The sequence below is a fragment of the Botrytis fragariae genome, assembly GCF_013461495.1.
Source record: "Botrytis fragariae strain BVB16 chromosome Unknown tig00000054, whole genome shotgun sequence".
Classification (NCBI taxonomy): Eukaryota; Fungi; Ascomycota; class Leotiomycetes; order Helotiales; family Sclerotiniaceae; genus Botrytis; species Botrytis fragariae.
The window spans coordinates 244503-265794 of record NW_023500993.1 but is presented as its reverse complement, the minus strand read 5'-3'; the positions used below and the strand labels follow the sequence as shown (position 1 = coordinate 265794).

Genomic DNA, 21292 nt, shown 5'->3' with positions numbered 1-21292 from the left:
GCCGCGAGCGAAATTTTCGTTGAAACAACCCAAGAAATGGTGCGCATATATTGGGCTGCAAAAGAATGCTCTATGGCAAGGGGCTTGATAATGATTATAGGGTTTATCGTTCCTCTTAGCTGTAGATAGCCTTTCGGCGTAGAAATCATTTCACGAATTGATTAATCAGGGTAGGCATAACAACACACGGCAACTATGTTGAAACTGCAGTCGATGGGATGAAAATATATTACATGTCCATTTTGGATTGTGCTTGTACGACTTCGGAAGGGCGAAAAGGGATTTGGCTTGGAGTATTGAAATTTTTATATTAAAAAGAAGGGGAAGGATCGACGACGCGTTTATGCAATGAGATCCGTCCGTTCTTCTTCCCCATATATTTTGAAAAAGTTCCGCATTTGAAAGCTTGATCCCGTTTCGAAGATTCTCTTTGGTAGGGTAAAAAAGTAGCTTGGGAAATTAAGAGCCGCCACAACAAATGTCCGATGTACCAATCAAGATTCAACAACCGCGTATCGTGAAGAAACACCGAGTTTCAACTCTTCTCTGTTTTCACTCAATCTTTGACCCTCCACATTCTCGGCACTGTTACTAGATGAGACTGTCAAGGGACTACCCAAGTATCCTGATCTATATACAGTGCACACACTCTCTGTCGTCGACTCATCACGGGAGCATTAATGAACCCCTGTTGCACTAACAAACACACCAGGGTAGAACAACCTAAATTGTATCAACAACATCGAATCAAATCGTCCCAAGTGATCGGTTGCGGCTGTACCTTTCCAATACAAGCGGCGGTATAGCGTATTTCGAGGCACTTGCCACTTAATAACCATATTAAGTTCCCGGGAGAGTGAAGCACTGATATACCCTTAATTGGATTCGGAAGCTTTCCTCCCCAGTCATGAGCCATTCTTCGAACAGTCCGCTTAGACAATATGGAGAGCATACCAAGGAAGCCACTCTTTGTGCTCAAGATGGTTTGTTTGAGATATGGGATGGTAGACCGGATGAAATGATGAAGGTCGATCTTAAAGATATAAAGATCACGGGCCGCCGCCAACATGTTAATTATCATCATTTTACACCTTTTGGCAGGCCACACATTCATTTCTTCAAACCTTCTTTCTTGTCTCGACGACATAATTCCAAACTTGTGAGTTCATCTCCTTGGCATCGAATGCTGATTTCCATTCCTATTGTTGTTTGAAGGTTTTGATTGTTTGATCATTTGGTTGTTTGACCATCTGTTTGTCATGAGGTCGAGTCGTATGATCTGAATAGCTTCAGAATTTCGATTCACCCCCTCAAGGCACTCACAATTCATCCCGCTTAATCCTATTGTTCCTTTCCCGGCCACGACCACAATAATATAAAATCAGCCACCAATCCTAATCACATCACCCTCATTATCAACATTGTCTTTCAATCTTATCTTCTATATGAGATTTGGATTGGAAATTTATTATTACAACATAGCTACTTTTACGAGTGAATGCTGGTATCAAGTCGAACCATCGTTCTTTCCCATAAAAGTGACAAGAAACAAAGGAGAGACAGGATTTTATCCTTCATCTTTTACAACCGCCTCACAACCACCACACAATACCAACATAAATACTGATTGACCTTTTTACCCCTGGCAGAAACTACATTCTTTTCCAGATACAACATCGACGTCGACATCCTGCAGCAGCTGGTCCTACTTCACGATGGCTTCCTTCTCAATCATTTCCATTTTATTGGCTCTACGCTTCTTCTTCATCGTTTCTGGTGCTCCTACTCCGGTGCCAACTGATGCAGTGGCTTCAACAACAGCTGCTTCCAGCAGTTATTGGCTCGCTTCAGTAAGTTTATTTGTCCTTCTTCACCTCTCTCGTTGTTGGAAAACCATCTCTGACTTTAGCAGATTCAACGACAAGGTATTGCGCCATTCGGTGATGCTTCCTATCAAATCTTCCGAAATGTTAAGGACTTTGGTGCTGTTGGTGATGGTAAGCCAATCACTTCTCTTCTCAAATGGTATCATACTGACACTCATATCAAGGTGTAACTGATGACACCGCTGCCATCAACTCTGCCATCTCCTCTGGTAATCGTTGTGGTAAAGGCTGTGACTCCACTACTGTCACCCCTGCTCTTGTTTACTTCCCGTAAGTCAATACACCTTGTGTTTTAACATAATCCAGTTCATTTGGACCCTCTATTCCTTTGTATGCCTGAGTCTTCTCGTACATTACTAATTTCACTTATAGACCTGGAACATATGCTATCTCAGCTCCTATTAAACAACAATATTTCACTCAACTTGTTGGCGATGCTGTTACTCTCCCAACAATTAAAGGTCTTGCCAACTTTGCTGGCATGGCTTTACTCGACGCAGACCCATATGATCCTGAATTTAACTGGTTCACCAATCAGTGAGTTTTCATAATGCATTTGTTTCATCAATGTGTATACTAATGAACTTTTAGAAACAACTTCTACCGTCAAATCAGAAACTTTGTCATCGACTTGACTGCCATGCCTGCCTCAACTGGTAGTGGTATTCATTGGCAAGTTGCTCAAGCTACATCATTACAGAACATTGTTTTCAACATGAGAACTGATGGTGGAGAAGGTAACAACCAACAAGGAATCTTCATGGATAATGGCAGTGGTGGTTTCATGGCCGACTTGACATTCAACGGTGGCAAGTACGGTGCTTTCTTGGGCAGCCAACAGTTTACTTCTCGAAACTTGACCTTCAACAACTGCCAAACGGCCATTTACCTAAACTGGGCCTGGCTCTGGACCTTCAAGGACATCAAGATCAACAACTGTGGTGTAGGTCTCGATATGTCAGCTGGCGGTGCCAGTTCGCGGGCAGCAGGATCGGCAACATTGATGGACAGTACCATTGTAAACACACCAATCGGTATCTCTACTGTTTACGATGTCACCGAAACCGGAACTAACGGTACTCTCGTTATTGATAACGTCGACTTCTCTTCGAATGTTCCCGTTGCTGTGTATGATGCCACTTCCAAGTCAACTGTTCTTGCCGGAAACGCCAAAATTGCATCATGGGCTCAAGGAAAGGTCTACACTGGTGTCAATGCTGGTGCAGCTAGCCAAGGTAGTCAAGATGCTGTTACCAAGCCTGCAGTCCTCTTGGATTCTACTGGCAAGTTATTTGGACGCACCAAGCCGCAATATGAGACTTTACCAGCCTCTTCATTCTTGAGTGTCAAGTCTAATGGAGCTAAAGGTGATGGAACTACTGATGACACTGCTGCCATTCAAGCAATTTTCGACAAGGCTACCACTGATCAAATTGTTTACTTCGATCACGGTGCTTATGTTGTCACTGACACCATCAAAGTTCCAAAGAACATCAAGATTACTGGTGAGATCTGGCCTATGATCATGGCAAAGGGATTCAATGATCAAGCCAATCCAAAGGCCGTCTTCCAAGTTGGACAAGTTGGTGACACTGGTTCCGTGGAAATCTCCGATATCGTTTTCCAAACTATGGGTCCAGCTGCGGGCGCTATTCTCATCGAATGGAATGTCAAGGAGACTTCCCAGGGCTCGGCAGGAATGTGGGATGTTCATACAAGAATCGGTGGTAGTGCTGGTACTCAACTTCAATCCAACACTTGCGCCAAGAATCCAAACGCAACTCACAGCAGCAACCCAGACTGTATTGGGGCCTTTATGCTTCTCCACGTTACTGAAAAAGCTTCAATCTACCTTGAGAACAACTGGTTTTGGGTTGCTGATCATGAACTTGATCTTACTGATCATACCCAAATTGACGTTTACAGCGGCAGAGGAATCTTGATTGCCTCTGAAGAAGGACCTACCTGGATGTATGGTACCGCCAGTGAACACAATGTTCTTTACAACTATCAATTGGCCAACGCCTCCAATATCTTTATGGGAGCCATTCAAACTGAAACTCCTTACTATCAATCCAATCCCGATTCCACAACACCTTTCACCACCAACTCAGTTTATGGGGATCCTTCTTTCACAGGTGGATCACTTGCTGATAAAGCATGGGGTGTTCGCATCGTTAACTCTGAGGATGTCTTTATCACTGGTGCTGGTCTCTATTCATTCTTTGATAACTACAGTCAAGATTGTTTGCAGACTTCTAACTGTCAAAGCAACATGCTTTCAATCGAGGGTTCAGGCAATATTCACATCACTGGACTGTCAACCGTTGGTGTTGAAAACATGATTACAGTTGATGGACAGAGTGGCGCGGTGTTCAAAGATAACCGTAACACTTTTGCTGCTACCATTGCAATGTTCAAGGGAGCTGATACAGGTGTTAAGTGCTAGGTTAGTCCATTTTAGATGGATAGGGTACGGCTTAATGAGATTACGATACATGATTTTGATACCCCGCATGATACCCAGCGGATCTTTCATACTTCTCCTTCTGTCATCTTTTAATGTTCTTCTTGTACACAACCTTATTAGGTGGTGTACAATATTCCATAGGGCTTAGAATGCTGGCGTTTGTTTTTGCTTTTGTCTTTGTTTTCGCGGAGGAATGGAGAGAATGAGATACATATGGGGTATATGCTGTGCATATATGGGATGAATACAATGGAATTGCATGGTTTTTAGATAGTTACATTATTGAATTTGAGATACTTTGAATTTGCATTTTGATTACTTCTTTTGAATGTGAGATGTGCGGATGTGAAGAAAGTTGCAAGTTGTGTGAGTACCGATCAGGATCTTAACTTTTTTTGTTTCTCTTTCTGACATTCGAATTAATAGAAATTTGATTGAAGTAGAGTGGCACCACACACCACTGTTACTTTTTGTTCTGATATCGTGCCATTATAGATGGTGAATTTAGCGTTCTTCATTTTCTTTCCTTTTCTTTTCTTATTCTTTTCTTTGCCTTAACTTACTCTGTAATGAGAAGGAGGAGGGAGATAAAGGAAACTCGGCGGGATACTGGGGAAGGGGAACATACTCTCGATGGCTTATGCTGGTGCGGTAGGTTGTAGTTAGGAGATTTCAGGTTCATAGATCAGGAGTGTTATTTGGTTTGGGGTAGGGGTTTGGTTACGTACGGGATATGTGTTTGGAAGTTGGAAGGAAAGGGAGAAGGACTACGAGAGGGAGGGGGGCAGAGACGGAAGATGCTGGAGGATTCTAGGGGTGGGAAATGGGGGCTATGGAGGAGAGGAATTATGAGGTCGGGGATCAGATTGGGGGATGAAAGTGTATGGGTATAGAGGTAATTGGGTGGGGGGGAAGTGGATGGAAAAAGAAGAATATCACCATCAGGTAAGTACATGGTAAAATGTGATAAAATGCACTCAGAATCGAGTCGGAGATTTGAAGCTAGGCGAATACAATATACGATCATTCGAGAAGTAAGAAGTATCTACAAATCCCAAGAGCAACTGTAAAGATTGTCACTCTCCATATTCCAAGCCCACTCACCTCGATCTGATCTATACTCGATCTACCTAACGCCAGGGAAGTGGAGAAGTGTTTATGATCTGAACGTTTGAAAGATAGATACCCCCAAGAGGTTTCTGACCCGCATTGTGGATTGTGCTGAGATTGAAAAGGAAGTTTATGTACTAGTGATCAGGGACGCTAGATCATGACTAGAGAACTTTAGATGATCGATGCTTGGCGCGTTGGAGTGGTATATCGTTTCCCTCCTGGGATGTGGAATATTGTCGAAGTTTCTCATGCTTTAGTCTGGACCCTTTGGGTTGTGTTTTTGAAGCGGCGTGTGATGATGGATGGATTGACTAGTGGATTTATTTCTAAAATGTGACATGTGATGGGTTTGTGTGAATCATTTTCGCGAGGAAATTTCTGGGGAAGAAGATCAGTCTTGAATTACTGGGTTTGAATAGATTCTTGGCTTTTGGAGTGTGATTTGGATTTATATGATCTGGTACAGATGATGATGGTGGAAAGGGGAAGGAGTGACGTGTAAAGGATCATTAGTGGGTGTACGGACTGGACACTGCAAAAATGGACTTGTGAATATCTCTTGATGTATTAAATCATTTATCTTAAAAATTGTCACAATTATTTATTAGAAATAGAGTAGTCAAAATATAAATTCTGATATCAATCAATTGAAGAGTGAATTTGTTAAAATTTTCGAAAGTTGAGAAGTATCCCGTCAATCCATGCACTCACTGGTGGATGGGATGAGTGGATATTTGTCCGATTCCGTATACTTTTTTGTGGTATACCAAGTTTGGGTAATAGAATGCTTTATTATTGTAATGTTTATATTTGCAGTGGGGAAGCTATACCGTGTTTTCGGGTTCTAGATACTTAGAGAAGTGGGTTGGGTGTAAAAAGAAAGCAGAACGGAGAAAGAGAGGAAGTTTCAGATGCTGTTTGGTTGCAATTACTCTTTCAAATTGAAGTGGACTAGATATACAACAAAACTATTCCAAAATTTCTAAAATGTGGACGGGAGGTCTGCAGGTAAATGAAATGAGTGACTGATGATCTGTTCTTCGGGTTTCTTAGGGATAAGAACAGTACCCGTAGTCTGTATGCTTCGGGTCGAATTCGACCGGATCATGATGACTGAATTTTGGGGGATTTATAATGGCATGTTTACTTTGCTGCATTGGAATAAGAGTCGAAGACGAGATATTCTAGATCACTTGGATTGCGATGTAGGTGATATAATTGACATTTCACAGTATACATACATTACGTAGGGAAAATGACGATGGAGAAACAATCTGTACCTTATTGGCTATACATCAGATCTGTTGAACATAATATCATTTCCAAGCTCATCAGAGAATATTTGTTTGAGCAGCTAATATGATTCACAGCAGGTTAAAGGACTAGCTCATTCTTAAATCGATAGAGAGACGCGTCAGGTGACGGGGAATTCAGCTTAGTATGGTGGTCATGAGAGGTAGGTACCATAGGTTCAGCGATGAAGAACTGTGATTATATGGCCTGAACAAAACAATTGCGTATATTTCACTCCAGATAGCATAACTTGGCCCCACTCTGTTGATTTAAGTTTATCCTGAAATAATGTACATTGCATTTGTTGGTGTTTTTTCGAGTCTCTAGAATCGTTCGAAATAGGGGCGCTTGAGATTTCAAACACCTTAACAGGATTCGACACCATGTAGAAGCCGAAAATGCTTGTGACACCTGTATGCTTGAGATATTTCAGATACGCCCTTCATGTCCACTAGCTGTATCGTTGATAATTCCGATCTCGATACGTAAATGCATATGAGCATTCTTGTTCGAACTGGATACCATATGTCGTGTGTGTTTGGTACTTCGACAACCATTAATAGCCGCTAGTACTCAAATAGGTTAAGCGAGGCTCTTCAAGATTCCAGAGTCTGAACTTCGGTACTGTCATCTTCGATTCATGCATAGAGATCCTGCCGATATGTTGATAACGACAGTCTGCTTGGAAATTACCCCGCTGTTGCAAACTAGAAAGTGGAGATATTTCCCATTGACAACGGTAATCTATTAACCAATAACCCCGCTGGCGCACACTAGATCATGGCGAAATACAAAATAAATCGAAGCTGAGTAGAAATCAATGTCAAGTCTAATTTCAAGCTCGAAGTCATCCCAGTATGAGCCTAACTTACCCCGCCGGCTCAAACTTTAACACTGAAATATGCAAATTTGATCGAGGTAGGTAGATTTTGAGTTTAAGCCTAACACCAAGCTAGTCTTGTCCAAATACAAAATCTATCTGGTCCAGATAGAAACATTGTACATAAGTACTGAAATTTCCCTCCCTTGAAACCATTTCTTTTGGATCATACTCAGACAACATTTCGAATATATATTCAATAGTACAACCACCTTGACAACATTTACCTTGAATATATCATCACATATTTCATTTGACATAGATAACAACGACATACACACATGTTTACTGTATGCATCATCCCTTCATTATCAATTTCCAATCATCTCCAACGGTGCCCGCACCATCGACCTCAATGGCAACTACAACCGCCCCCCACGTTCCTCCCACCCGTATCGTATTTCGCACACGAGAAGAGATGATACGTATCAGAAGACTGAAAAGGAATCTGGCGAACTCCCATCCAGATGTATCAAGATATGCCCTTAATGCAAGATGTCCAGATCCCGAATTCGAAGTGCCTACCCCAATCGAAAAACTTAAAAGGGATAACATAAGTCTTGGCAAGAATCTTGGAATGACACTCTTCCACAGGGAATATTTGATCAAACAATTGGGAGTATTTGGAATGGTAGCCAATAGTGAAGAGAGACATCGTTTGTATAAGAATTGGGTACGATCTACAAAGGATGGATTGCAAAAAGATGAAGAAAGCGTCTCCGAAGAGTACAGAAGATTGAAATTGCATTTTATGGTGGATAAGAATCGAGTCCGGGGAAGAATTTGTATTCGTGTCAAGGACAGACCAACTTTGGAGAAAAAGTTGAGTGAGATACAGGACAAGGAGGAAGAGGCCGCGGCAGCTTATGTGAAGGAATGCAAAAAGTTACACGCGCATCGAGTTAAGATGGAGAACGAAATGAAAAGGATACAAGGTTTGCTTGCTGAGATGAGCCAGTACCCTCAAGGAGATCTTCCTAAAATCTGGGGTAAGGGTTACGATCAAGCATTTAAAAACATTGGCCGAAGAACCAACCCAGAGGAAAGCGGCGAAATCAGTGACTTGGTTTAAATTGAGTACTATGTCTTCTCAAATTGAGTAATGGGGAGTTAAAGCGTGTTATTTATTGGACCAGCAGAGCATTAGCGGCTTCTGTCAATGTCCTTTTTCAGCCCAAAAAATGTAACTTCACAATAACATGGCTGATGTGAATGCTTTTCTTTGCGTGAACGTGAGAAAATCGATGTATTGTGCAAGATAACAACATTATATATTGATAAGACCTCACTTGCCTGTATCATAACATAGAATGGAAAGAGCTCACCAGGAAGTTGACTCGTGTATAAATCCAGGGCAAGCAAGGTAAGAGCGAAGGACTTCATGCAATATTGCAACATGTTGATGTATTCAGGTTCCCTACAGTTCTGCTGTTATTATTTAGAGATAGCTACATTGACGTATAGTACTACAGAGGTTTTTATGCTGTCAAGTCGTCATTGTTCTTTGTAGAATATGAAGTTATTCACATTGAAAAACGAGGTGAGGTTGGGAGGTTGGGCTTAGTCAGCTCTGTCATGCACTAGGTAATTTTAGAGGTGATTTGTGTTTAACCGAATGCCATCAAGCTCTGAGACATGGTGTTAAGATGATCAAGATACTGTGCATTAAATCGGCGACGGGGATTCGTAGCAGAGCGAATAAGATGTTGCAGAGGGAGAGCATATTCATGTAGAAGTATGCAGGGTCAAGTACAGTCGGTCATCTCTGTGCAAGAGGAATATACGATGAGCATCTCTTTGATGGAGAGGTTTAGAAGCGTGAGAGAATGACATGACCGAAGTCTTCAAGACAATGTACAGTATGGGTCGTACCTTACATGAGAGGTGTATATAGACTTTTCAACTTCTTGATCTATCCTTTCCAACAGTATTCACGCATACAGCCAGTGAGGGAGTGGCCATTCTTGTATGTTCGACGCAACGCTTCTCGCGGTGGATTTACATAAAGTTGCAACGACCAGTTGATTTGAGGACAGGACGGAACATATCTGAACCACAGTAATGCAGGTAATGATCACAGAAAGATGTAGACTCACAGTTTTCAGCATTATTGTCGGATTTTCCAAGAAATGAAGATGTGGCAGAATCTAAAGGCGGTGGACAGCCCATTCCCAAATAACCTCGACTGCCAAACAATCTCCTCGATACTTTAACAATTGGTTGTAAAATGATATCTACCTCAAAGATAAGTAGGTAGCTCTGATGTCTACCCTTGCAAGAATCAAGGTTGGAATAATCTATTGGCATAATAGATAAATCGGATGAAGCGCAATGTACCTCCAACATACATCAGAGCTGAATCTTCATCATACAAACACATTACCTAGGTAGAGATCACAACATCACATTATCCTATATCCCACTCCGCCACAAAAGGTCACCAAGTTGCAGTATCACCCAGATTGATTCTCGCTTGTGCATAAGCCTCGGAATTCACCCTCGCAATGTTGGTTCTTGCCGCAAGAGGCGTGGAGCTGGAAATGAGGCATTTTTGTAATACATGAGGGATTTTAGCCTGCTCGAATCCGGAGGCGAGGATAAGAAATTCCATAATTTTGTACCTCATTGAAAAGTTTATGGCTTGAATCCTCTAAGATAAGACGACCAAATCCAGTGATTAATTCAAATTGTCAACGGTATCACAGTGAATGGAGTTCAGGTGTCATTGATAGTTCGATGTCAGCTGTGGGGATGTCAAGTGTAGAGATATCTACCCTTGAGGACCCTTGAAATCTAATCTGCGTACCCCTGGCGGATGGGCAATTGGCCAATGGATAGCTTTTCTTCCAATTCTCGAGGTGGGATGAGACTGAAAAAAAAGTATAGAATCGTTATCAGTGTGTCTAGGTGTAGTATAAGTGAATTCAGATTCCCATAGTTATCATAGGAAACTTTCTTCCATGTTTAATCTTGTATCATTTCATCTTTCTCTGTACACTTGATCTCCTTTCCAAGTGCAGCATCTTCAGCACTTGTTCGGATTGTATCAATAGCCCGGGCGGAGGACAAACGCAATTCTCGAGCGTTAGTAGTAAGATGGCTGATTCACCGATGGCTGATTCGCCTCAGCACATCCAGTTCAGAGATGAAATAAAGCCTGTTAGGTCAAACAGATCAAATGGATTGGCATTTGGTGATGTTTTGGCAGAATCGAAAGTATCTCAGATAGCATCTAGCTATGACTTTGAGGAGAAGGCATTAGAGATTGCTAATGAAGATTTAAACAAGAAGAAGAAACAGGTGTGTAATTGTTGGATCTTGAAGCCATTCCTGGGACTTTAGTTGTTTATCTGCGCTGTTTGGGCTGTTTCTAACAAGCGAGTTTTTCCAATCTCTTCTAGACATATACTGGATGGATGCTTATGTGGTTGGCATATCAAAGTACTGGAGTCATTTACGGAGATATAGGTATGCTTTCGGTTCCCATGCCAAGAAACCACTATCGCTAACCATTTGTATCACAGGCACAAGTCCCTTATATGTCTACTCTTCCACCTTTACAAGTCACCCTTCATACGATGATCTCGTGGGTGCACTATCCATTATAATATGGACCCTCACACTTATGGTTTCGGTCAAATATGTCTTCATCGTATTATCCGCCGATGATGATGGAGAAGGAGGAACATTCGCTCTATACAGTTTACTGGCCCGTTATGCACACATCGTTCGACTAGACCCGAATATCTCAGGAATGGTCAAGATGGAACGTCACGAAACGAATGATTTGAAAGCTTCGAATAAAAATGTACGAACTTTTATCGAGGGGTCCGCAGTTGCTAGAGTGGTTCTAAAATTCTTGGGTGTGTTGGGTGTTAGTATGGTTATGTCGTAAGTTCAATGTGAAAGTACATGAAGCTACTCCTCTAACAACTACCAGGGATGGAATCCTAACACCCGCCCAATCTGTACTGGGAGCCATTCAAGGAATCGAAGTTGCGCAACCAGATATCAGCACTAGTACCATCGTCGGCACAACTTGCGCTATCCTCATCCTACTATTTGCTATTCAACCTTTCGGAACCACAAAAATCGCAACTACATTTGCTCCGATCGTTATGATTTGGTTACTATTCAACATGTGCACTGGCATCTACAACTTAGCACAATACGACCACACCGTTCTCAAAGCATTTTCTCCTTATTTTGCAGGACAATACTTTATGCGAAATAAAGAGGAAGGATGGAAATCATTAGGCGGACTCCTACTCGCTTTTACCGGAGTCGAAGCACTCTTTGCAGACTTGGGAGCTTTCAGTAAAAGAGCGGTTCAAATTTCTTGGCTGGGCTTTACTTATCCTTGTCTGTTATTGGCATATATTGGACAAGCTGCATATATTTCTCAGGATGTTACGAAGACTGCTTATACGAATCCTTTCTTTAATACGGTTCCGCCCGGGACATTTTGTAAGTTTTACAAGCATCTTCTCCCTGTATGGAAGCTTGACTAACATGGTTCAGATTTCTCTCTTGTCATCGCAATTTTAGCCGCTATTGTCGCTTCACAAGCTATGATTACGGCTAGTTTTCAATTGCTATCACAGGTTATGAGATTATCTTACTTCCCACACATCAAAACCGTTCATACTTCGAAGCTATTTCACGGGCAAGTGTATATGCCACTTGCAAATTGGCTACTTATGATTGGTACTGTCGTCGTAACCGCAGTATACAGTGACGTGAGTTCTCCTTTTTGTACCAACTCGTCCCAATACTCAAAATATAGTACTAACACAACAGTAGACAACTCGTCTCGGAAATGCCTACGGTGTCTGCGTAATCTTCGTAACCTTCATAACAACCTGCATGGTCTCCCTCGTCGCCATAATCATCTGGCGCATAAACGTCCTCATAGTCCTCGTCTTCTTCCTCGTCTTCGCCGCCCTCGACGGCGTCTACCTCTCCTCGGCCCTCATCAAAGTCCCCACCGGCGCATGGTTCACCCTGCTCCTCGCCTTCATCCTCTCCTGCATCTTCGTGCTCTGGCGCTACGGAAAAGAACAACAGTGGACCTCCGAAGCCCAAGACCGCATCCCCCCCTCCGCCTTCATAACCACTGATTCGCACTCCGCCACTCCTACCTCTTGGCTCACCGCAGCCTATGGTTCTCACCCCATCACCACCGTCCCCAGCGTCGGCATCTTCTTCGATAAAATCGGCGATCAGCTCCCTATCGTCTTCACGCAATTCGTCCGCAAATTCTGCGCCACCCCCGAAATCATCATTTTTCTGCACATGCGTCCGCTGTCCATCCCCCACGTCCCAGACGAGGAACGCTACGTCGTGCAACGCACCTCCATCCCAGGCTGTTATCGAATCACCATCCGCCACGGCTACACCGACGATATCATCACGCCGTCTATCGGCGAAACCCTCATCTCCCAACTCACACTCTTCATCACGCGGGATCCGGGGACGTTTTCGGGTCTGCAGCGGAGCTTGGCTTCTCCTGCTCCATCGACCCCACGTTCTCAATCTCATTCTCCAACTTCAAACCCAACTTCAAACCAAACCTCCCCCGCAACAAGTATCCTCCACACCCCCAACATCCAAAAAGAACTCGACAGCATCACCAACGCAGCCGCCAACCAAATCGTCTACGTCCTCGGCAAAGAACAGATGAAGATTCGTGCAGGGAGCGGGATGCAGAATTGGATACGCAGAGCGGTATTATGGGTCTTCTTGTGGATTCGAGAGAATAGTAGGGGGAAGATGGCGGATTTGGATTTGCCGGTGGAGGGATTGGTCGAGGTGGGGTTTGTGAAAGTTATTTAAGGGGTGAGGGGGGAAATGAATTATGAAGTTACGGAGTATGGGATGCGATGGGATGAGAGGGGATAATACAGATACCTTCTCCTTGCATCTTGCATCTTGCATCTTGTACTTCTTAGTAAACGATTTTAACGATATCTTAATACTTACGAAATACATATGCATACATACAATAACAACACATTCCAATAATCCAATGATTCAAGATCACAACGACAATATACATATACATATACATATACACACACACAAATCAAAACACCCCATCCCATCCCAAACCATCTCCCCAAACCCATAAATCCCTAACCATCAAAACCAAGATCCCAATCTAATTCTCCATCCATCCATCCATCCATCCATCCATCCATCCATCCATCCATCCATCCATCCATCCATCCATCCATCCATCCATCCATCCATCCATCCATCCATCCATCCATCCATCCATCCATCCATCCATCCATCCATCCATCCATCCATCCATCCATCCATCCATCCATCCATCCATCCATCCATCCATCCATCCATCCATCCATCCATCCATCCCATACCACAATAATCCCCACCCACTCACCACTCACCACTCACCACTCACCACTCACCACTCACCCATCCCATAGATCGATCAATCAATCAATAGATGAGTCTTGATCTTGATTGTAGAATCCCGCCGAACGCTGCATGAAATTCACAAACTAGGTAACTAACAGCAGCTAGACTTGCTTTGAATCTGCTCAGATCAGCTAAGCTTACTACCTACCTACCTACCTACCTACCTACCTACCTACCCACTTGAGCACCTACTTAAGCACCTACTGGATCAAAGTGAATGGCTTATCCACTTCACGCACTTCACAGGATAGGACAGGATAGGATAGGACAAGTACCTCCAGTCATCCCAGAGTTCCAATGACAAAGTCCCTACAGACGAGAACTATCTTCCGTTTCACAACTTTCACTTGGAAAAGTATGCAATTTTCCCAGGAGCTTAAGAGCAGACAAAACTGTGACCACTCGATTTAATTTTCTTTGATTTTATTGAATTTGAATTTTGATAATGACAAAGGAACTTCATATATTTGTATTGCGTCGACTAGTATCTTATGCACAAGTCATTTTACCCCTTTCAACTCAGTCGCCTAGCAATCAGTATCCATATCTCCATTCCAATCTCTTCCTATGTATTTCATCGCATCTCATCTCATACCTCCATCCACGCACCCTCTCACTATGGATAGATACTCTTGCCACAACTATCCTTCCATCCATATCAATGTCTCTTCAAAATCTTCTTCTCCAATTTCCCAACTTATGTTCAAGAGTCCATCCATCCATCAACAACCCATCCATGAAAAACACCCAATACGCCAACCAAAACAATTCTCCCATCCTACCCATCCCAACCTATCTCCAAATCCTCCCTTGTCTTACCAACCCAACCCAAGACAAGATAAGAGCATACCAAAACTGCACCGAGCCACCCTTCAATTCAATTCAACAACATAGGGAACTACACCACACCACGCTATTCATATGTAAACTCCAAGTCCTAACAAGTTTCCCCCTCCCAAAAGAAAACACCACCACGGCGATCCATTCCATGATCAATAGCATATCAAAAGTCTTTATTCAAACTTCCTCTTTCTCAAACTTCCTCTTTCTCAAACTTCTCGCTTCATATACTTTTATTCTGAAAATTCACTCTACGCTAGGTGGTCATGATTGAGAAGGGTTTCCATCACCATGTCGGGCTCGATGACTATCACTTCTTTCTCTTCGGTTTCCACTTCTATCTCGGTGGCTTTGACTTCGATTTCTTTGTGCTACTGCATCATTATAACTTGGTATTGGTGGAGGTGTAGTTTTTCTTCGTAACATTGGCGTCCTTTCACTATCTGTACTTCCTCGAGGACTTCCTGCCACTGACGGTAAAGGACTTGTATATTCTGGAGGAGGTTGTGCATTATCGTGTACTCCTAATCCTGTTTGTTGTGTAGCACCTCCTGTGGGTGCTGGTGTAGAGCTATTCGAAGCCTCACCGGGCTCTTCGTGTGAAGGAAAGTGTGTAAGTTGAGCTAAAGAAATATCTGTGGGTGATCGTATTGGTCCAGGACTTGTAGGTGGACCATGCCTAAAATTTCCACTTCGAGTTCGTCCATGTCTTGGATCTGGTTGGTAATGGCCATTACTACTTTGTGCACCTTCTCGTCCTGCCTCTAAAAGAATGCTTCCTTGTTCACTACCATATGGAGGTGGAGGAGCAAGACTACCAGTCATAGGTGCTAAACCCCATTTCTTAACATTTGCTTCAATAAAAACGAATCCAGATTGTCCAAAGTTGACATGTACTGTGCAAGGACCATTTGCCCCAACAGCTGGGAAAAGATTCTGTGATTTCAGACCATGTGCTACATCTTCGAGTTTCTTTCCATTTCGGGTGAAGAATATTGTGCCAGTTCGAGGTCGATATCCTACTCCGATCACATCTCCTTGAACGTATTGTGGTCCATATACCGGTCCGCTAAAAGGTTGATTATATCTTCGATGTCCAGTAGATGTGTAAGCTACGGAATACTTGTGCCATCCTGCTCTACGTCAGTAATTATCCTCATGATTCATGATCCAGCCGACATACCTGGTAACCTGAACAAAGGATAAGGCTTTGTAGCCACTCCAATGCTAATAAGGGTATTTTCTGGCTTATCGTAAATCTTAGACTCCCAATAGTAAACCTCGTTCTGTTTTGGTACCGGTAAATTCGTCAGAGTGCAACATTCGCTATCGAAGAATTCAATTTCCGTCCGAGCCTCTACAAAACAATTCGCAATCTCCAGCTCTGGTTCAAACTCCCAAGCAGAGACACCTTTCTCCTGAATTGCCAAGTATTGCGAGAGGGAAATGTCGGTTGGTAATGAATCGGGTGGGTTTGATTGTACGAATGCTATACGGATAATGTCATTAGTATCATCAAGCGGCAGGTAGACAATGATCAGACGTACCTTTGGCTCTTAAATATTCAGTTCTTTGCAAATCATCCATTTCTTCCAAGGCTTCGGCCTCTTCCTTTGCGAAAGCCTGTTCATCGTCGTATTCTCCCGGCCTTCCGATCCGATCCAGCAAAATCCTTCCGCTACTTGTATATTTGAAGAAATAAACAATCAAGAAGATGAAAGCTATTAAGATGGCCGAACCAAATGAACTTAATAATCCTATCACCACACCATTTATCGTCGAGTCGTTGGAGGACTGGAGCTGAACATTGTCGCTAGATGTACTGGTCGCAACAGCTGCCGCCGCATGTTGACGGCCGGTCGCTTGTTGTAGTGTATCTCGAAGAGCTTCCTGAGCGCCAGCTATAATAGGTATCGACGTTGGCGTTGTGAATAAAACCGAGGTGGTGAGAGTTGATTGCTGCATCCCCCGCAGGAAGTCCTCCATCATGGTACGGTAACCTTATCGCAACCCTTCCAAATGTTGCCTGCCTTGTTTGCTTCGCTTTCTCCAATGATCCGACGTAAAGTTGAATATTGAAACCCGTCCGGATCTTTTCGCGGCCAGCCGGAATAAAATCAAATCAAATCGAATCGAATCTTTCGAAGCGTCAAAAGGGATATTTTATCGAGGGCGGAAACAAAAAAACAAAAAAGGTTTGTGGTTGTTGTTGGTGGTAGTGGTTTGTATGTATTGTGGTGGAGAAGTAAGAACTGAACTCCGATCACTTGTGGTTTGTAGAAAAGGCCGTATGGTCTAGGATTGGGATAGGATAGGACAGGATAGGATAGGATTGGATTGGGATAGGATGGGATGGGATGGGATGGGATGGGATGGTTGGGTGGTTGGATGGTTCGACGAACGGACGTCGGACGGTTTCGGTAAGGATACCTGGATACCTAGGTAAGGCGTGGTAGGCTCGTAGGTAGTGGGAGAGTAGTAGTCTCTTGGTGGCGATAGGCTGAATATATCTTGCTTTCAGTCTTACTTCTGATTAACTCGTATTATGCATTCGCAACTTGACAATTTAATCTATTAAGCAAGCAACGAAGGGAGGGGGAGAAAGGATGCAATCAATCAATCTCCCGTCATGCAATAAACAATTGTTTTGTCGAGGGATAAGAGTGTAGATAAAGGAACGGCGTGTGTTTGAACTCAAAATTGGTATTCTTTGAAGGCTGATGATAATACCTCCTCCGTCTGTGTTCCAAGTGCAAAGTGCAAAGTGCGAAGTGCGAGGTTCAAGCGATGGTGAATGAGAGTGGTTTCAGTTGATGTGATATCAATCAGCTATCGTTTCAATTTATTATGGAACATGTCATTAAAGTAGATGCCTCCTTATATACCGACCTGCCGGTTGTATGTGAATACATGAATACATGTGCAGGAGCAAGGAAGGGTTTCTACATGATTATTGATTGAAGCATACAGGAATCAAGATTCAGTAAGGTCTCACTAACTAGGCAGGTACCAGTGCGAGAGTCTGGAATACCCAATCGAGCCAATGTAAGGAATGCTTCAATGTAACATGAGTCCAGAATTATCATCTGATGGCATATCACGGGTAGGTAAGGTTCTCACTGCTGACTGCTTACTGACTCCCATCGTCCATTTTCTCTCAAAATTATCTTGCAAACTCGTCTCATGGAAATCACATCAATGTCCAGTCTTTTCATTTCAAATTTATGCACAGCCCACCTGCCTACCTCGAGATCAGATCTCTCCAGGGCTCTCACTGCACAGCCAAATCATAGCGTCTTGGTGGTGACATCTCGTTTTAATATCACGTGATCGGGTACACATGGAGATGGGATGGACATGCAGGACTCGCTTGGGCAATTGGATACTTGGACAATCCTTTGATTGTGAAAAGTTTCATGATCTGCTTGTTTGAATCTTTAAATCTTTAAGTCTTTAAATCTTTAAATCTCCAAATCTTTGAAAGATGTCCTGATCTATTTCGTACTCTCGAACTCTTGGCACTTCCAGATCTTATGCCGAAAACAATACCACAAGAATGCATCCACCATCCACCATCCACCATCCACGCTGAGACGACAAAATCTTCATTACATTAAAATTTCAAGTATCCCCGACAGGCCATGTATCAAACATAAGATTGTCCTCCTCGTACCTTGACGCCAACTACAATATATCCTTCAAATATACTACTGCTTTCAAGACATGATCTTGCATTCGTACTCTCGTTGAATATTGCCGTCAACCTCATTCACGTTGGTCCCGATGAGTTCAAGTACCACGTCTGGTGTCCAATCCACTCCTCAGCAACGTCATCCGGCCCTCAATTCGAGGGCTGGTTTCTCCTCTCCGAAAACAACTTCTCCTGATTACCCGAAGTAAATTCTTCCATCGACAATCCTTCCTGGTCTTCGAAAGCTTTTTGGATATTGACTAAAGGTTGTTTGTGACGCAGACCTTTACGTCCGATATGACTTTGCCACTTACCATCATTGGGGTCTAGACCGGCTCCAAGATTGATCCATTTGGTAATGATGATCGCAGTTCCGGCGTCTCCACAGTGTTTTCGACGTATCCCAAGGTCCATCCAACATTGATGGCATTGCGCTGTTCGTGTGCGGGAAGATGTACTTCTCACAAGTTCTGACACCATGAACTCCAGTGAATATCGTTCTGAATGTTTACAGACTCTAGTAGATAATCCACCATGACCTAAATTCTCATTGGTTCTGTCTTTTCGGCTCTGAGGGACAAGAATCCATATTTGAGACCGCAACAGAAGCTCATTGGAGACAAATCGGGCATCAACAGACAATAAAGACGTTATATTCGTAGACTGATCATGTGTAACTTCTTGGTGCCGGAAAGCCTCCAGAGGAAATCCAATATCGATGCCGGATCGATGTTGCTTCGTCGCCAAATAAACTTGAGGGAAATGTATTTCGAAGGGCGACAAAAACTTGAGACAATAAATATTCTGCCTACTGCGAGTGCACTGAACACAGCCGAGACGGTCTGTAATGTTATTGGGCCATTTGATTGTTCTCGCTCGATGAATGCGGGCACACTCGAAGCATGCGAAGTGTTGAGGAAGGTCTTTCGCCAAAAGTGCCACAAAGTTCATCTCAACTTTACGCATGAAATTAAATGTTTGAGGTGGTGGATTTTTCATAGCCTTCAAGCACCGGTCTCCAAGTATTTCTCTCATACTGCGACTACAAAGAGTAAGACAGGCAGCGTAATTATCCGGAAGCAATCCTGCTATCATCCTGATTATTTCTGCTGGAAGAGGAAGTAAGGCTGACGAGGTTGACTTTCTCTGCTCTTGGGTAACTGCATAGTTGTGAGCAGTTGGTTTATTTTCGGCCATGACAACTGCGTCAGTTCGAGCAGTTTGGGTAATTCGGCCCATCATTGTGATAAGCCTGCGTTTTCCAAAAGTTTTCTTCAACGACTTCCTTCTCTCGAAGGTGTGTGGATTTGAAGATTTAAAATTTCCTCGGTGGGTTTGTTTGAATTATACATATCTGTCAATTCCTGAGAATGACGTCTATATCTAGCTAGTAGCTCATGATCGATGATTATTCAAGCTTCAATAGGTCTAGCGCCCGTTTTACACAAGCTAACCTCCAATTTCATGGCCTCGTACTAGCTTGGGTACGCCAAATTGATCTTTGAGGATCTTCCGGAAGATAACCAGGAATTCCTTCTTTTCATGACATGCAAAATTATGGTTCACTACTAGGCTGTGGTGAAGGTAGCCTCTGAGGAGGTTAGTGGGCTGAGGTGAAGGGAACGTTTGAGGATTTTCCGTAGGAGAACATGCGGATATAAATTCAGTAGTAGAGATTATCATCATGTTCAATCTCTCTTTCTCAGAAGGTGCTAGCCTGAATATGTATAAAGCGTATGATAAAGTCGGTTCTTGTACTCTTGAGAATATAATCAGCATAGTAATAACCAAATCCATCATAATTAAAATCCATTTTTCTTCCTCCGGTTTTCTAGATTCGAGGAGTTGCTACAATTCAACAGGATAACCATTGGCGCATCGGAAAAGGGAAAGTGATAGTTCCTAAACTGGTATTACTTAATCCTCTAGAAGATCTCTGTAAGTTTGTAGATCGAATACCAAAGTCTTGCTCTGAGACGTATTCACCCCGTAGAAATATTCGTACCGCATACTTACATGTCTGTGTGCGCATCTTCGAGACAGATATCTTTTACCATCCTGATCCATTCTGAGTACATATTGAACCATGCCTAGAAATTGCTCACTTTTCGGAAGCTTCACTCCATCTAATATTCAACACTCATATACACTCACACGATGAACCTCTCAACCCTAACATTGAATTCAAGATCCGATGAATTGACCGATTTGATATGAAGTAACCGAACCTTCAAGATCTGATGAAGGATAGTGAATCATCGTGTTCCGTACGCACATTACAGTACAGTACAGTACAGTATAGAAATCAACAATCTCCGCTCACAAGCACGCAAGGTAGGTTGGATAACTATACAATACTTAATGATAAATCAAGCTCCGGTTCAACATATCAAATCGTACACACACCATGGTATACAATCTCCATGCTACGACACCTTCCACGGCAATACAATGAATGCTGGAGACACAGTCTACATGCTCTAGCGGATAAGTGCGGTAAGTAACTACCTGTATTCGCTTCTAGCCTTTTCTTTCCCGGTCTCCAAGCCAAGGAAACGACCCTTTTGCAGAAAAATAAATAAGAAACTCAATTGTGAAATCCAAAGGTGTACGTACGTACGGACGTACCGGTACCAACTCCGAATATACTAATAACTAGTTCACACCTACTTCAC

At 42.9% G+C, this 21292-nt stretch overlaps 5 protein-coding genes across 5 annotated transcripts; 3 read left to right on the top strand and 2 right to left on the bottom strand.

The window, feature by feature from the left end:
• Positions 1–907: 907 nt before the first annotated feature.
• Bfra_004853 (putative glycoside hydrolase family 55 protein) lies at positions 908–4335 on the top strand (the record flags this gene model as incomplete). Its single annotated transcript, XM_037335244.1, has 6 exons — positions 908–1159; positions 1650–1850; positions 1913–1997; positions 2051–2156; positions 2259–2423; positions 2478–4335. The coding sequence occupies 6 exons, from the start codon at positions 908–910 to the stop codon at positions 4333–4335; spliced, it is 2667 nt and encodes an 888-aa protein (XP_037192339.1).
• A 3662-nt stretch (positions 4336–7997) lies between these two features.
• Bfra_004852 (uncharacterized protein) lies at positions 7998–8714 on the top strand (the record flags this gene model as incomplete). Its single annotated transcript, XM_037335243.1, has 1 exon — positions 7998–8714. The coding sequence occupies one exon, from the start codon at positions 7998–8000 to the stop codon at positions 8712–8714; it is 717 nt and encodes a 238-aa protein (XP_037192338.1).
• A 2024-nt stretch (positions 8715–10738) lies between these two features.
• Bfra_004851 (putative potassium transporter protein) lies at positions 10739–13477 on the top strand (the record flags this gene model as incomplete). The annotated part of the gene is made up of 6 exons (XM_037335242.1): positions 10739–10942; positions 11044–11110; positions 11167–11533; positions 11583–12109; positions 12164–12381; positions 12446–13477. 6 exons carry the CDS (start codon positions 10739–10741, stop codon positions 13475–13477), a joined length of 2415 nt encoding a protein of 804 aa, XP_037192337.1.
• Positions 13478–15190: 1713 nt separating this feature from the next.
• Positions 15191–16912, bottom strand: Bfra_004850 (putative spry domain-containing protein; the record flags this gene model as incomplete). The annotated part of the gene is made up of 3 exons (XM_037335241.1): positions 15191–16059; positions 16110–16415; positions 16474–16912. 3 exons carry the CDS (start codon positions 16910–16912, stop codon positions 15191–15193), a joined length of 1614 nt encoding a protein of 537 aa, XP_037192336.1.
• Positions 16913–18767: 1855 nt separating this feature from the next.
• On the bottom strand, positions 18768–19859 carry Bfra_004849 (putative f-box domain protein; the record flags this gene model as incomplete). The annotated part of the gene is made up of 1 exon (XM_037335240.1): positions 18768–19859. The coding sequence occupies one exon, from the start codon at positions 19857–19859 to the stop codon at positions 18768–18770; it is 1092 nt and encodes a 363-aa protein (XP_037192335.1).
• Between the last annotated feature and the right edge of the window lie 1433 nt (positions 19860–21292).